The sequence below is a fragment of the Coregonus clupeaformis genome, chromosome 35, assembly GCF_020615455.1.
Source record: "Coregonus clupeaformis isolate EN_2021a chromosome 35, ASM2061545v1, whole genome shotgun sequence".
NCBI lineage: Eukaryota > Metazoa > Chordata > Actinopteri > Salmoniformes > Salmonidae > Coregonus > Coregonus clupeaformis.
The window spans coordinates 40,636,082-40,654,033 of record NC_059226.1 but is presented as its reverse complement, the minus strand read 5'-3'; the positions used below and the strand labels follow the sequence as shown (position 1 = coordinate 40,654,033).

Genomic DNA, 17,952 nt, shown 5'->3' with positions numbered 1-17,952 from the left:
TAATGAGGTGTGGGGTGCGGAGCTGAAAAATATGGAATATTATAGCAGACATATAAATCAATCAACAAATCAATGAATCAATCTGGCTATAAAATAGCTCTCTAAACCTTTCCATTGAATTGTGAAGGGAAAGAAACACATATATTGGTGCTATTGGAATACAGGAGAACAAATGTAAATGAGGATAATATGAATCAAGACTTCACGGAACTAGAAAAATCTAAAGAATCACAGTAATGTGATAGCTCATAGAGAGTGGTATAAATCTAACGTTGAACACATTGAAAACTGTTTAATGCCAACCACTTGGATGCCATTCTTCATGTCAGCATCAATCATCATCACTAATCTGGTTTGAATGGCAGGCGTTGGGAAATCCCTGCTGATAAGGCTTTCCTTTTTGTGTTAAGATGGCTACTCCATGCCATGGACCTGTAAAACAACCTGGTCTCATACACTAGATGTAACATAGTAAATGTAAATCCGGGATACTCAAAATAGTATGATACAGTATTTTACATTTGGTTATATAAGACTGAAGGTTACTTAAGACAAAAAACAAAAGGAGGGTGGTTGGTCGGGGTGGATGAGTTGGCGTATAACGCGAACATCTAGAAACCCAAAGGTCACAGACAACTTATTACTTTTTAGATACTTTGAAACTACTTAGCATGTTAGCTAACCCTTCCCCTAACCTTAACCCTAACCTTAACCTTAACCCTAACCTTAACCCTTTAACCTTACTCCTAACCTTAACCCTAACCTTAACCTTAACCCTAACCTTAACCTTAACCCTTTAACCTTACTCCTAACCTTACTCCTAACCCTAACCTTAACCTTAACCCTAACCTTAACCTTAACCCTAACCTTAACCCTTTAACCTTACTCCTAACCTTAACCCTAACCTTAACCCTAACCTTAACCTTAACCCTTTAACCTTACTCCTAACCTTACTCCTAACCGTAACCTTACTCCTAACCCTAACCTTAACCTTACCCTAACCTTAACCCTTTAACCTTACTCCTAACCTTAACCTTAACCTTAACCCTAACCTTAACCCTTTAACCTTACTCCTAACCTTAACCCTAACCCTAACCCTAACCCTAACCCTAACCTTAACCCTTTAACCTTACTCCTAACCTTAACCTTAACCCTAACCTTAACCCTAAGCCTAGCTAATATTAGCATTAGCCACCTAGCTGGCAAAAGCCACAACAAATTAGAATTCGTAACATATCACGCATATTGCAAATCCGTAACATATTGGGTAACACCATACTCGACACCCAGTTTCATAACCATGTCATAATGTGTCATAACAGCTGACATAACTTGTCATAACCTGTCATAATATGGTCATAACACTGTCATGACCCATATATTAACACCTGTTGTGACATATATTGCACTATTTTATGGCTGTTATGACACCTAGATAAAACCCACATTTATTCAAATGTGTTTTTTCCCTGCCAAGAAGTTTCCTTTCGTTTGAACATTTGTTTCTTAAATCCTTTGTTGTTGTTGTAATGAATTCTTTACAGTCATGTTTTTTTTCATCATATTGTAAATAACTTGTAGAAAATACACTTTATGGCACTGTCATGAAGCTTTATGACCATCCTGTGTCACTTTACTTGGACTAAGAAAATAAGCTTTATGACACTGCCAAGAAGAATTATGACCATCATAATGACCATCATAATCAAATAAGCCAGATAGGCCTATCACATACAGGCCCTTATGAATTCATACTCCCGAGTGGCGCAGTGGTCTAAGGCACTGCATCGCAGTGCTAACTGTGCCACTAGAGATCCTGGTTCGAATCCAGGCTCTGTCGCAGCCGGCCGCGACCGGGAGACTCATGGGCGGCGCACAATTGGCCCAGGGTAGGGGAGGGAATGGCCGGCAGGGATGTAGCTCCGTTGATAGAGCAATGGCGTTTGCAACGCCAGGGTTGTGGGTTCGATTCCCACGGGGGCCAGTATAAATATGTATTCACTAACTGTAAGTCGCTCTGGATAAGAGCATCTGCTAAATGATTTAAATGTAAATGTAAATATCAGTCAAAATGAGGGTGTCTTGTTCTGCTCCTGAAATCAGCTCCTGCATTCATCCCAGTCATCAGCAACAGAGCATTGGGGTAGGTGCATGTCTGACATCAATGTGTGTGCAATTATAATGATAATTTAATATGGTCATAAAAAACTGTTACATAACATAAACATACTGTTGACACGTATGCTATGGTGTAATGGAATGTTTTGCCTTGTGTGGTAGGTTTTGTGGGTTTTGACACTCTTAACCAACCATAAAATAACGCAATATTTGTCAGAAATATATGTTTCATGACAGCGTTATGACCATATTATAACAGGTTAAGACAAGTTATGTTAGCATATTATGGTTATGACCATGTCATAACGTGTTATGACGCTTGGTGTCAAGTAATTGCAATTCGTAATATGCGAAATGGATGATGGACATCCACAAATTAATACAAACCATACCAAACATAGCATATCATACAAATTTGTGTGACACTGGTTTTCATTTACTATGTCACGTCTACTCCTGAGTCCAGGTTGCTTTCTCGGAATGCAAGTCTCCAACCAGGCGTATCGGCTTAACACTTACATCATGTAGACTGAATGGGAGGTTACTGTACTGTAAAAAGAAAGCTGCCTTACAGTTTAACTGCATTTCACACTCCTCTTACACCCCAGGAAAATAATATGATATTTCCATGAGGAACTAAGCTAAAACAAGTAGCAAAACAGGAAAAACAACTGAATTATATTTATATTACTAATATATGTCCATCGTTCTAGGGAATTCTAGTCCGTCGGAAGAGGAACAGTCAAGCCTCATTGTCATGCTTAATCTTCGGGTCAATGACACCATCACCATGCCAACTCCTGGCATCGCCATGGACACCTGCTTTATTGCGCCGACAGGTTTGAAAAAGCCCCTTCAGGTGTGATTCTCTGTGTGCGTGTTTGTGTGTTGTGTGTGTCTGTGTTTACGTGTTGTAATGTGTGTGCGTGTTTGGGTGTGTGTGTGTGTGTGTGTTTACGTGTGTAATGTGTGAGCGTGTTTGGGTGTGTGTGTGGCTGTATGTTTAGTGGCCCTGTAGTGCCACCTGTCTTATCTGTGAGAATGTAATTTCAACCAGTGACAACTACTGGTGTGCCAACTGTGTCTGTCATAATGTAATAACCACAACAGTTAACACATTATATAGCAATGTTATGCCCCCATCATGCGTCATAGAGAGAGACACCATTTTATGGTCTATGACATCCCTCTAGAGAAAATATAACATTATAAAGGAATGTTCTCTAATAGTAACGTGCCAATGAAACACTACAGTGTTTGCAGACAGTAACACGATGATGACGTGACAGAAAGGCCATGGGAGGAAAGGATTATAAAGCAACGCTGGGCCTGCTCTATACTGCTGAATCCTCCTCCTCCTCCTCCTCCTCCGCTCTCTCTCTCTCTCTCTCTCTCTCTCTGTCTCTCTCTCTCTCTCTCTCTCTGTCTCTCTCTCTCTCCCTCTCTCTCTCTCTCTCTCTCTCTGTCTCTCTCTCTCTCTCTCTCTCTCTCTCTGTCTCTCTCTCTCTCTCTCTCTGTCTCTGTCTCTGTCTCTCTCTCTCTCTCTCTCTCTCTCTCTCTCCCCTCTCCCTCTCCCTCTCCCTCTCCCTCTCTCTCTCTCTCTCTCTCTCTCTCTCTCTCTCTCTTGTCTCTCTCTCTCTCTCTCTGTCTCTCTCTCTCTCTCTCTCTCTGTCTCTGTCTCTGTCTCTGTCTCTCTCTCTCTCTCTCTCTCTCTCTCTCTCTCTCTTCTCGCTCTCTCTCTCTCTCTCTCTCTCTCTCTCAAGCCACATCACCAAGGAGTCTTTGTCACATCCCTCTAGCATCCTCCTTCCCCTTCCTTTCCTCTGTCTCTCTCCATCCCTCGCCCCCCCATTCCTACTCCGAGCCGTGTGTTCACCCAGGGTGCAGTGACAGTCGTGTCAGCTGCGATTCTCCCATGCAGCCACCTCCCCCCGGAACGGGCTTTGAAGTGACTCCCACCACCAGACAGGCTAGAGGGACCTCTGGGGCAGAGGACACTGGGGGACACCACAGCCCAGCCTGGGAGGGAGGCAGTGAGAAACACAGGGGAAGGAGGTAGGGGCTGGATCTGTGAGTCATGGAGCTGGAAGACCATGAAGGGTTAGATGTGTCTCTTCTGGTTTTAATACTGTGGCACGATTTGGACGGCTCAGTGTATGTGTGTGTGTGTGTGTGTGTGTGTGTGTGTGTGTGTGTGTGCGTGCGTGCGTGTGTGTGTAGGGTGGAGAGTGTGTGTAGAGATCTACAGTGGGGAAAAAAAGTATTTAGTCAGCCACCAATTGTGCAAGTTCTCCCACTTAAAAAGATGAGAGAGGCCTGTAATTTTCATCATAGGTACACGTCAACTATGACAGACAAATTTAGGAAAATAAATCCAGAAAATCACATTGTAGGATTTTTTATGAATTTATTTGCAAATTATGGTGGAAAATAAGTATTTGGTCACCTACAAACAAGCAAGATTTCTGGCTCTCACAGACCTGTAACTTCTTCTTTATGAGGCTCCTCTGTCCTCCACTCGTTACCTGTATTAATGGCACCTGTTTGAACTTGTTATCAGTATAAAAGACACCTGTCCACAACCTCAAACAGTCACACTCCAAACTCCACTATGGCCAAGACCAAAGAGCTGTCAAAGGACACCAGAAACAAAATTGTAGACCTGCACCAGGCTGGGAAGACAGAATCTGCAATAGGTAAGCAGCTTCGTTTGAAGAAATCAACTGTGGGAGCAATTATTAGGAAATGGAATACATACAAGACCACTGATAATCTCCCTCGATCTGGGGCTCCACGCAAGATCTCACCCCGTGGGGTCAAAATGATCACAAGAACGGTGAGCAAAAATCCCAGAACCACACGGGGGGACCTAGTGAATGACCTGCAGAGAGCTGGGACAAAAGTAACAAAGCCTACCATCAGTAACACACTACGCCGCCAGGGACTCAAATCCTGCAGTGCAAGATGTATCCCCCTGCTTAAGCCAGTACATGACCAGGCCCGTCTGAAGTTTGCTAGAGTGCATTTGGATGATCCAGAAGAGGATTGGGAGAATGTCATATGGTCAGATGAAACCAAAATATAACTTTTTGGTAAAAAACTCAACTCGTCGTGTTTGGAGGACAAAGAATGCTGAGTTGCATCCAAAGAACACCATACCTACTGTGAAGCATGGGGGTGGAAACATCATGCTTTGGGGCTGTTTTTTTCTGCAAAGGGACCAGGACGACTGATCCGTGTAAAGGAAAGAATGAATGGGGCCATGTATCGTGAGATTTTGAGTGAAAACCTCCTTCCATCAGCAAGGGCATTGAAGATGAAACGTGGCTGGGTCTTTCAGCATGACAATGATCCCAAACACACTGCCCGGGCAACGAAGGAGTGGCTTCGTATGAATCATTTCAAGGTCCTGGAGTGGCCTAGCCAGTCTCCAGATCTCAACCCCATAGAAAATCTTTGGAGGGAGTTGAAAGTCTGTGTTGCCCAGCGACAGCCCCAAAACATCACTGCTCTAGAGGAGATCTGCATGGAGGAATGGGCCAAAATACCAGCAACAGTGTATGAAAACCTTGTGAAGACTTACAGAAAACGTTTGACCTGTGTCATTGCCAACAAAGGGTATATAACAAAGTATTGAGAAACTTTTTGTTATTGACCAAATACTTATTTTCCACCATAATTTGCAAATAAATTCATTAAAAATCCTACAATGTGATTTTCTGGATTTTTTTCCTAATTTTGTCTGTCATAGTTGACGTGTACCTATGATGAAATTTACAGGCCTCTCTCATCTTTTTAAGTGGGAGAACTTGCACAATTGGTGGCTGACTAAATACTTTTTTTCCCCACTGTATATTAGCATGATGTCTGTGTGTACAGTTTCTGTTTTATAGCGTATGTACTTACTGTATCCTGAAATACAAATTCACCACTACAGTCATCTAATCTCACCCTCTACTAATCTAGTCTTCAGCCTTTAGGTCTTCAGCTTTTCACTTGTCAGACTCAAAGTAACGAGAAGAAGATTCCACCCAAAACCGTTCGTTCTCGGGAGACAAATGACTCGACAAACAGAACCCAGAACTGTCAACCGCCGCTCCAACTACGCCTCTGCCACTGATCAAAGAAAGTGTATCAGTCAGTTTCTTCAGAGGAGAGAAAATATGTCTCTCGCCAACATTATCACAAGAACCAAGGGACAACAGCTGTCAAGCTTTCACATCTATACATGTTTCTCTCTCTCTCTCTCTCTCTCTCTCTCTCTCTCTCTCTCTCTCTCTCTCTCTCTCTCTCTCTCTGTGGAAGGTAGAAGCTAGGGCAGGGCTGGATCCGATGATAACACGTTAACCGTGAGAGGGTTCTAATACATCATACACAATTAAATTTGCAGAGAGACAGATTGGGAGGAGGGGCTGGGATCATAATTCAAAAGGGTTGTAGTGTGTATGTGTGTGTGTGTGTACAAACTACTGTTGTGGGTGTGGGTGTGTGTGTGTGTGAGTGTGAGTGTGTGAGCTGTATGTGTACACAGTGCTGATTGGAGCTGAAGAGCTGGGCCTCTTAAGAGAAAGTAAGAAATAACCTTCCTTTTCACTACCAGTGCAACAGCTCATCCACAGGGCAAGCTGTCAAAAGTGTTTGTGTGTGGGGCGGGTGGAGGGTGGGGGGGGTTATAAGTAACTATGCTACCCTATGATTAATGCCGCCATCTCCAGCACATGCGTGCATGTACATTTGCCTGTGTGCGTGTGTGGGTGTGGGTGTGTACGCATGTGTATCCCTGTGTGTGTTTGAGTGTGTGTGTGCATACGCTCCACCGTGTGTATTCATGAGTGTGTCCCTGGTATTGGCTAGGGTCAGCTAGAGTCAGGGACAGAGAAAGAGCGAGAAAGAGGGGTTAGGAGAGAGAGAGAGAGAGAGAGAGAGAGAGAGAGAGAGAGAGAGAGAGAGAGAGAGAGAGGGGTGAAGGAGAGAAAGAGAGAGGGGGAAATGAGAGAGCTAGCTGAAGAAAGAGAGAGATGCAGAAAGAGATAGTTGCAGAAAGAGACAGCTGAAAGAGATATATTAGAGAAAGGGAAAAGGAGAGAGAGAGTGGTTGGGGGGCAGAGAGATGAAGATATAAGATATATACATGAAAGAGAGGGGGGTAAAAAGGCCCTATCACCTCTCTCTCTGACCTCTGACCTCTGACCTCTGACTCTAATTACAATCTCATCCCCTCCATCAAAATGACTTACTCACACCTGTAGGTCTTTCCGTCCTCTGACCTGGTATGATCTAGAAGGTAAATAATTGATAACCCATCTATCATTATATTGATCTCTCTACACAGCAAACCTACAGGTGCCAAACCGACAACCTGTTGAAACGGGAAGTACCAAACTGAGTCCAAAAAGTATTAAATAATTGGATGGATGCATGGATGGATGGATGGATGCATGGATGGGTGACTGGACAGACATACATACAGACAGACAGACAGACAGGCAGGCAGGCAGGCAGGCAGGCAGGCAGGCAGGCAGGCAGGCAGACAGACAGGCAGGCAGGCAGGCAGGCAGGCAGGCAGGCAGGCAGGCAGGCAGGCAGGCAGGCAGGCAGGCAGGCAGGCAGACAGACAGGCAGGCAGGCAGGCAGGCAGGCAGGCAGGCAGGCAGGCAGGCAGGCAGGCAGGCAGGCAGGCAGGCAGGCAGACAGACAGACAGGCAGGCAGGCAGGCAGGCAGGCAGGCAGGCAGACAGACAGACAGACAGACAGACAGACAGACAGACAGACAGACAGACAGACAGACAGACAGACAGACAGACAGACAGACAGACAGACAGACAGACAGACAGACAGACAGACAGACAGACAGACAGACAGACAGAGGAAGGAATGTCCATCTAGTCAATGAACTACCATGTTACAACACAAACACAAAACAGTCAAATTAACATCTTTTAGTGGTGTGCAATGAACAGGGCGGTCATGAAGGCTTATAAAGGCTAATTAACGTGTCATATACCCACAACAAAACATGGGCCTGCGGACGTCTGGAGGCAGTCCTCTAGTAGCTTCATCCTGAGACGCTGCAGGTCCGGACTGTCCCACTCCTCTGGGTCCATCCCCCAGTACAGGTCCACCACCTACAAAGGAGACATTAACCTACGCATTACATACATAATCTATACATCACATATACCGTATCAATTCAGTTTCCTGTTCACAAGGTCCTAGGACCAGTTATAATCTCCACCAATCAGTTCTAGTGTAGATTAGGTTCACATAGACGTGCATATTCCCAATCAGACAGTTATATTGCACATGAAAAGGCCCATAGAAGAAGAGTGAAAAGAATAGCTATGTTTTTCCACTCCATCGTGGACATTGTGAGCAAAGGTTGCCAATCTCCTTTGTTGAAGTGGAGAACAGCAGATTTAGAGCACAGACCAAGCAGGAGGTTCACGGATACACAGACGCAAGTGCGCGCACACACAAACAAACACACACACACACACACACACACAGACAAACAGAACAGTGCCCACCTGGCTCTCAAACACTCTCCATATGCCTGAGACTAGGAGAGATGAGGACAGGCAGAATGGAGAGTGACAGAAGGCCTCCGAAACACACTGGTGTGTGTGTATGTGTGTACATGTGTGTGTGTGTGTGTGTGTGTGTACATGTGTGTGTGTGTGTGTGTGTGTGTGTACCTGTGTGTGTTTGTGTACCTGTGTGTGCTCCGACAGGGGGGGAGATCCCCTGACACATTTGTCAAAATCAGTGTAGCTTGCGCGGATAATTCTGAGTGCAAACACGCCGCAGGGGAAATCTCCTCCGGATAGAGAGAATGAAAGAGAGAGCCACATAGACGAGTGTGGCCATGCCAAGCTGCTCCTGTCGCCGCCCCTTAGAAAGCAGGACAAACCCAGCCTCTGACAGCCTGCTGGACTCTCTGGGTTCCCTCTGTTGGCCTACCTTTCCCTGGGTTCCCTCTGTTGGCCCACATTTCCCAAGGTTCCCTCTGTTGGCCCTGGGTTCCCTCTGTTGGCCTACATTTCCCAAGGTTCCCATATTTGGTCCTGGGTTCCCTCTGTTGGCCTACATTTCCCAAGGTTCCCATATTTGGTCCTGGGTTCCCTCTGTTGGCCTACATTTCCCAGGGTTCCCTTATTTGGTCCTGGGTTCACTCTGTTGGCCTACATTTCCCAGGGTTCCCTTATTTGGCCCTGGGTTCCCGCTGTTGGCCTACATTTCCCAGGGTTCCCTCTGTTGGCCTGCATTCATAGGGCACTATGGGTACACCTTAACAATGAGTAAGGGTTCTTAGGGATGTTCGCTCGCGATTGACATGTGAAGATAAGGAAATAGGTCGTAGAGGAAAATGGAAGTGAGTTCTTGAGCGTGCGACTCAATATTAGGAAGGTGTTCCTAATGTGTAGTCTACTAGTCCAACTGTCTATTCTGACCTCTAGCCACCATTCATAGTGACAATAGTGGCAGGTGGAATCGTTTGTCCACATCTGCAATAGGCTAACATACCACACATGAATTCAAAGCTCATTCAAAGCTGCATCAATTTTCAATATAAATCCACAAGAACAAATAGGAATGGCTGAGAGGCAGCAGAAATGCCAGGTGCATCATTGCGCATGAAAGAACAGTGAAGACATGAGACACGCAGCTCAAAAAAGCGCCCCCCCCTATTGATCTTGTTTAGGGACAACACAATTATCCTACCTAGACTAGCCTACAGCACCACAATGCAATGAATAATTGCATTATTGTTTTCATGTGAGTACAAAATTCTACTCTAGGCTGCTGTGAAAATGTCATTTGAATAAAGGTGGAAAAACCCTGTGATTTACATTTTTATTTCCATTCATTCCTTCTGGAAAGGTCTAGAAAGGCACAGTAGCAGGTCAGTCTGGCTGTATTTTTTTTTTTTACTTCTGATACTGAGCTGTGCTGTCTGTTGCAGATCATCGTTCTCCCAAGTCCTCCTATAATAGCGTGGCCACATATGCTCCCCGCAGGCCCAGTTTATATCATTATAAATATAGCATCAACATGTTGAAACTCAGATTTCCCCCCTAGCTGATCATTGTCTGCAGCCGTCTCTGATCATAGTGTAATGAAACAGGCAGGGAGAGTGAGTGAGCTCATCCTTAGTGGTTGGTGAACCCTCAGCCGTCTGGCCCGTAGCCCTGCGTCGGCATAGAATCGATATCCACGTTTATAAACCCATGGGTCGCTACCGAATCACTGGTCACTCCAGTTATTGTTATTTGTGGTTGTAAACAGTATTTAGAATTATGTGAGGGGGGCAGGGTGCGCCATTTATTTCACAGTACAAGGGGAGGGTCATGTGAAAGTATTTTCAGTAAACTGTCCCTTAGGTGTTTTCAGGTATTAACTTGTCCTTTGACCCTCCATTTCATCTCAGTGTTGAGTACTTGTTGGAGGAGCAACAAGGAACAGGGTGGAGAGGCCAGAATGACTGATCGGTTCAGGATTGCCATCATGGTCAGCAAGCCAAGCAAAGGAGGAAAGAGTCACTTAGACTGACACATTGGCAGTGAGCATAACATAACTAAACTGACAGGCCTAATAATTGAACACCGCAACTATTCACTGCAAACGGAGTGTGGGTGGGGCCTTCTGTTTGACTGACAGCCCTCTGGGGAGCTATCTTCCACTTGATTGGCAGGAAGGGCTGGAGTCTAGCCCGTGTTCATTGGCTGGGTTGTAGAGGACATGCATGCTAGTGGTTGGTGCTAGCGGCAGTACAGATGGGGAGAGAGAGCAATCAGTTTAACTGCTGCCAACTCTATTCCTTGTGCCACTGGCTGGTGCCCTGCAAGGGATGTCAAGAAGGCATAGTTGAAATGGTAGTCTAATCATCTTTTACAGTGGTGGAAAAGTGAATTCCAGCTGACAAATTGTTTGGTTTAGTTGAGTTTATACATTTACATTTACATTTTACATTTACATCATTTAGCAGACGCTCTTATCCAGAGCGACTTACAAATTGGTGCATTCAATTTAGGATAGCCAGTGGGACAACCACCCTATTTTTTTTTTATGGGGGGTGGGGGAGGGGGAGGTAGAAGGATTACTGTTATACTATTCCAGGTATTCCTTAAAGAGGTAGGGTTTCAAGTGTCTCCGGAAGGTGGTCAGTGACTCCGCTGTTCTGGTGTCGTGGGGGAGCTTGTTCCACCATTGGGGTGCCAGAGCAGCGAATAGCTTTGACTGGGCTGAGCGGGAACTGTGCTTCTGTAGAGGTAGGGGGGCTAGCAGGCCAGAGGTGGATGAACATAGTGCCCTCGTTTGGGTGTAGGGTCTGATCAGTGCCTGAAGGTAAGGAGGTGCCGTTCCCCTAACAGCTCCGTAGGCAAGCACCATGGTTATGTAGTAGATGTGAGCTTCAACTGGAAGCCAGTGGAGTGTGCGGAGGAGCGGGGTGACATGAGAGAACTTGGGAAGGTTGAACACCAGACGGGCTGCAGCGTTCTGGATAAATTGTAGAGGTTTAATGGCACAGGCAGGGAGCCCAGCCAACAGCGAGTTGCAGTAATCCAGACGGGAGATGACAAGTGCCTGGATTAGGACCTGTACCGCTTTCTGTGTAAGGTAGGGTCGTACTCTGCGAATGTTGTAGAGCATGAACCTGCAGGCCTACATACCATCTGTCTGTACTTTCTCAGAAATAAGGGTACTGTTAGGGTACAGTATTGTTCCCTGGGTTACAAAAGATCAAAATACACATCATGTACCTTCAGAGGTACACATATGATCTCACATGGTACTGTTCACTACCTTTTGCAAATATAGCATAATGGTACATTTTTTTACCCAATATTTTGAATAGCTTAGTGGGGGGCGTGGTGATCAGTAAGTAATTTTTGGCCACCCATGAGTGGTGGTGTTGTACCAGTTTAAGTGGTCTATGGTTATGTTTATTAAGGTTTGAGCATGCCCGCTGCTATGTGATCCATGCAGTGCTCACAATTAGTTCTTCACTTCTGTTTTCTATTAGTTTATCATTCTAAACTTGGTGAAAAGGGAATGGGAACAATATCAAATTAGGAACATGGCATTCTCCCGCTCTCGGCTCTCAGGCCTGCTCTTGCCCATATAAAAGGCCTGTTCCTGCCCATGTCAAAGGCATGCTTCTGCCCATGTCAAAGGCATGCTCCTTTCCATGTCAAAGGCATGCTCCTGCCCATGTTAAAGGCCTGCTTCTGCCCATGTCAAAGGTCTGCTTCTGCCCATGTCAAAGGTCTGCTTCTGCCCATGTTAAAGGCATGCTCCTTTCCATGTCAAAGGTCTGCTTCTGCCCATGTTAAAGGTCTGCTCCTGCCCATGTTAAAGGCATGCTCCTGCCCATGTCAAAGGCATGCTCCTGCCCATGTTAAAGGTCTGCTCCTTTCCATGTTAAAGGTCTGCTCCTGCCCATAGCAAGCAACACAGTGCTGACTGCAGCCCAGTGAAAGGTGCTTTCCACCCTCTGGCGCTGGATCACATAGCTGTCCATTTGTCCTCAGTTTAGTAGGGACAAGCTGTTACAGCACCCCTTTCTCTCTCTCTCTCTCTCTCTCTCTCTCTCTCCCCCCCTCTCTCTCTCTCTCTCTCTCTCTCTCTCTCTCTCTGTCTCTCTCTCGCTCTCTCTTTGTCTCTCTCTCTCTCTCTCTCGCTCTCTCTGTCTCTCTCTCTCTCTCTCTCCCTCTCCCTCTCCCTCTCTCTCTCTCTCTCTCTCTCTCTCTCTCTCAATTCAATTTCAATTTAAGGGCTTTATTGGCATGGGAAACGTATGTTAACATTGCCAAAGCAAGTGAAGTAGATAGTAAACAAAAGTGAAATAAACAATAAATATTAACAGTAAACATTACACTCAGAAGTTCCAAAAGAATAAAGACATTTCAAATGTCAAATTATGTATATATACAGTGTTGTAACAATGTGCAAATAGTTAAAGTACAAATGGGAAAATAAATAAACATAAATATGGGTTGTTTTACAATGGTGTTTGTTCTTCACTGGTTGCCCTTTTCTTGTGGCAACAGGTCACAAATCTTGCTGCTGTGATAGCACACTGTGGTTTTTCACCCAGTAGATAAGGGAGTTTATCAAAATTGGGTTTGTTTTCGAATTCTTTTGAATCTCTGTAATCTGAGGGAAATATGTGTCTCTAATATTGTCATACATTTGGTAGGAGGTTAGGAAGTGCAGCTCAGTTTCCACCTCATTTTGTGGGCAGTGTGCACATAGCCTGTCTTCTCTTGAGAGCCAGGTCTGCCTACGGCGGCCTTTCTCAATAGCAAGGCTATGCTCACTGAGTCTGTACATAGTCAAACCTTTCCTTAAGTTTGGGTCAGTCACAGTGGTCAGGTATTCTGCCACTGTGTACTCTCTGTTTAGAGCCAAATTGCATTCTAGTTTGCTCTGTTTTTTTGTTAATTCTTTCCAATGTGTCAAGTAATTCTCTTTTTGTTTTCTCATGATTTGGTTGGGTCTAATTGTGTTGTTTTTGTTGTCCTGGGGCTCTATGGGTTCTGTTTGTGTTTGTGAACAGAGCCCCAGGACCAGCTTACTTAGGGGACTCTTCTCCAAGTTGATCTCTTTGTAGGTGATGGCTTTGTTATGGAAGGTTTGGGAATCTAATTTAACGGCTCTTTTCTGGATTTTGATAATTAGTGGGTATCGGCCTAATTCTGCCCTGCATGCATTATTTGTTGTTTTTCGTTGTACACGGAGGATCTTTTTGCAGAATTCTGCATGCAGTCTCAATTTGGTGTTTGTCCCATTTTGTGAATTCTTGGTTGGTGAGCGGACCCCAGACCTCACAACCATAAAGGGCAATGGGTTCTATAACTGATTCAAGTATTTTTAGCCAGATCCTAATTGGTATGTCAAATTTTATGTTCCTTTTGATGGCATAGAAGGCCCTTCTTGCCTTGTCTCTCAGATCGTTCACAGCTTTGTGGAAGTTACCTGTGGTGCTGATGTTTAGGCCGAGGTATGTATAGTTTTTTGTGTGCTCTAGGGCAACGGTGTCTAGATGGAATTTGTATTTGTGGTCCTGGCAACTGGACCTTTTTTGGAACACCATTATTTTTGTCTTATTGAGATTTACTGTCAGGGCCCAGGTCTGACTGAATCTGTGCAGAAGATCTAGGTGCTGCTGTAGGCCCTCCTTGGTTGGTGACAGAAGCACCAGATCATCAGCAAACAGTAGACATTTGACTTCAGATTCTAGTAGGGTGAGGCCAGGTGCTGCAGACTGTTCTAGTGCCCTCACCAATTCGTTGATATATAATAATAATAATAATAATAATAATATGGCTTTTAGCAGACGCTTTTATCCAAAGCGACTTACAGTCATGCGTGCATACATTTTCTTTGTGTATGCATATATATGTTGAAGAGGGTGGGGCTTAAACTGCATCCCTGTCTCACACCACGTCCCTGTGGAAAGAAATCTATGTGTTTTTTGCCAATTTTAACCGCACACTTGTTGTTTGTGTACATGGATTTTATAATGTCGTATGTTTTTCCCCCAACCCCACTTTCCATCAATTTGTATGGCAGACCCTCATGCCAAAGACTTTGCCTTTGTTTTGGTTTGTTTGTTTGTCAATTAGGGTGTGTAGGGTGAATATGTGGTCTGTCGTACGGTAATTTGGTAAAAAAACAATTTGACATTTGCTCAGTACATTGTTTTCACTGAGGACATGAACTAGTCTGCTGTTAATGATAATGAAGAGGATTTTCCCAAGGTTGCTGTTGACGCATATCCCACGGTAGTTATTGGGGTCAGATTTGTCTCCACTTTTGTGGATTGGGGTGATCAGTCCTTGCTCCAAATATTGGGGAAGATGCCAGAGCTAAGGATGATGTTAAAGAGTTTAAGTATAGCCAATTGGAATTTGTGGTCTGTATATTTTATCATTTGGGTTGGAGGGTTTGTATTTTGTCCTGTAGTTCATTCAATGTAATTGGAGAATCCAGTGGGTTCTGGTAGTCTTTAATAGTTGATTCTAAGATTTGCATTTGATCTTGTATATGTTTTTGCTGTTTGTTGTTTGTTATAGGTTCAAAAAGATTGGAGAAGTGGTTTACCTATACAACTCCGTTTTGGATAGATAGCTCTTCATGTTGTTGTTTGTTTAGTGTTTTCCAATTTTCCCAGAAGTGGTTAGAGTCTATGGATTCTTCAATTACATTGAGCTGATTTCTGACATGCTGTTCCTTCTTTTTCCATAGTGTATTTCTGTATTGTTTTAGTGATTCACCATAGTGAAGGCGTCGGCTCAGGTTTTCTGGGTCTCTATGTTTTTGGTTGGATAGGTTTTTCAATTTCTTTCTTAGGTTTTTGCATTCTTCATCAAACCATTTATCACTGTTGTTACTTTTCTTTGTTTTTCTGTTAGAGATTTTTAGATTTGATAGGGAAGCTGAGAGGTCAAATATACTGTTTAGGTTTTCTACTGCCAAGTTTACACCTTCACTATTACAGTGGAACGTTTTGTCCAGGAAGTTGTCTAGAATGGATTGAATTTGTTGTTGCCTAATTGTTTTTGGTAGGTTTCAACACTACTTTCCTTCCATCTATAGCATTTCTTAATATTATTCAGTTCCTTTGGCTTTGATGCCTCATGATTGAGTATTGCTCTGTTCAAGTAGACTGTGATTTTGCTGTGGTCTGATAGGGGTGTCAGTGGGCTGACTGTGAACGCTCTGAGAGACTCTGGGTTGAGGTCAGTGATAAAGTAGTCTACAGTACTACTGCCAAGAGATGAGCTATAGGTGTACCTATCATAGGAGTCCCCTCAAAGCCTACCATTGACTATGTACATACTCAGTGTGCGACAGAGCTGCAGGAGTCGTGACCCGTTTTTGTTGGTTATGTTGTCGTAGTTGTGCCAAGGGGGGCATATGGGGGAGGGAATGCTGTCACCTCCAGGTAGGTGTCTCTCTCTCTCTCACACACACACACACACACGTTGTTATTATGCAGTACAAAGAAATGTGTGCTCTGTTCACAATGGTCTATTCCTAGCTGCATGAGTTTCAAGTTTGAGTTTCAAATTTGGGGAAGCTACCATTTCTACCGATCTGCGTGCCAGTTATGATTTTCATATGAGCATTTTTCTGGAACAGTTTCATTTCAATAATAACATTTTTGTTTCTCAAAATCATTTTCACTTAATAATACAAATCTGAATTATAAATGTTAAATCTAAAAGTTAAAATGCCACTAATGCGAGAGAACCAGCCTCTGCCATATGGACACATTGATTCAACGTGAGCCATTGGCAGCTAAAGAAATTAGATATAGCCTAGACCAGGGTTCTTCAATTCCGGTCCTGGAGGGCCCGAAACACCTCTGTTTTTCATCCTCTCCTTCTAATCAGGAGCTAATTCAGACCTGGGACACCAGGTGAGTGCAATTAACGACCAAGTAGAAATAAAAAACAGAAGTGTTTTCGGCCCTCCAGGACCGGAATTGAAGAACCCTGGCCTGGACCAATGCAGCAGCAGGACTATAACATCCATTGTCCTGATGAAAATGCAGGTTTGTCATCACTCTATAGATACCCCCTCCACCTGTCCGCCTTTCTATCTATCCATCTTACTGGGTCCTGTATATATGTCTAAGCTGTGGTTTGTGAACTTGCAACATTGTATCAACTAGCCTATTCCGGGTACCTCAGAGTTTCCTGCAGCAGTGAGCTCCGGACAGACACAGCTGTTTTTTTGCGCAAAAGGGATATGTGTTCAGGTATTTTATGAAGTTTCCACTGGATATATGGGATCCGCAGAGCATGACAGTTTGCTCTTTCACACCGAGGCCTGGTGATTATCGAGGGGGGAGAGTGTTGGATTTTTATTTTTTTCAAATACCGCGAGGAAATATTATCATTCACAATGGATAAAAAATGAATAACAAGCGAACTCGTTGACATGTGATGAGGTGAAGAAAAGATGACTGGGAAGTTCAGTTTATTAGTGGTTAAGACATCCACTTAGCCGATGTGTGCTCATGCGCGCTCTCTCCATCGACATTAAGAGGACCGAGAAACCAGACATATGCGCGTTGCTCACATGGAGCACTTCAAACGAAATACATTGAAAAAAAATGTACAAAACTCGTAAATTATGGTATGAAATAACAAAACTTGTTTCTCACAAGTGTAGCAGGTTGTGCAAACGACGTTTCCACTCCGACTTCACAGTAAAATAACTGTAGTTCTAATTAATCCGTGAATTAACAGAAATGTATGTAACCAAATGACGGGGATTAATGGTCCATTTACTACTGGTTACATGTGTAATGGGGAATAAAAAAAATAAAAAAAATAAAAGTGCAAACAATTAACACAATAAAATAATGACTGCGCAAGAATTGGTGGGAGACAGCTCGGTGCATTCTGGAGATAGACGAGCCAATATCTTCACCACACACCTCCCCTTCGTCTTGTCTCAACATTTCAAATTATACCGAAGACACATTATCTTCACACATATTTTAGATGCATTTCACTGACAGCCGCATCTCAATAATCAGCTAGTCCTTTTGCCATGCGTGCAGTCCAACCAGACATATAGGCCTACACGCGTGTGATTTGAAACAACCCACAGCTTCAAAAGAAGCTAATGATCCTCTGTGACTAAGTCATATCTCTAGTGAAGTATTCTGAAGTATTTTGTTTATTTCTGTATAGACAGGAGTAATTATTTAATTTTGGCAAATGTATTTATATTTACCCCCCTACTCAAAACATCCTCCAACGGCTATGTAGAGGAAGGTACATTTTTGAAACTTAAAAGGAACAAAAGTCACTG

At 43.9% G+C, this 17,952-nt stretch overlaps 1 protein-coding gene across 1 annotated transcript in view; it reads right to left on the bottom strand.

The window, feature by feature from the left end:
• LOC121571028 (NACHT and WD repeat domain-containing protein 2) overlaps positions 1-17,952 on the bottom strand; it is a 67,922-nt gene that overhangs the window by 25,763 nt on the left and 24,207 nt on the right. Inside the window, exon 4 of the mRNA XM_041882257.2 lies at positions 8,127-8,243. Within this exon, the coding sequence (XP_041738191.1) occupies positions 8,127-8,243 (117 nt within the window). The remainder of the gene's footprint in view (positions 1-8,126; positions 8,244-17,952) is intronic.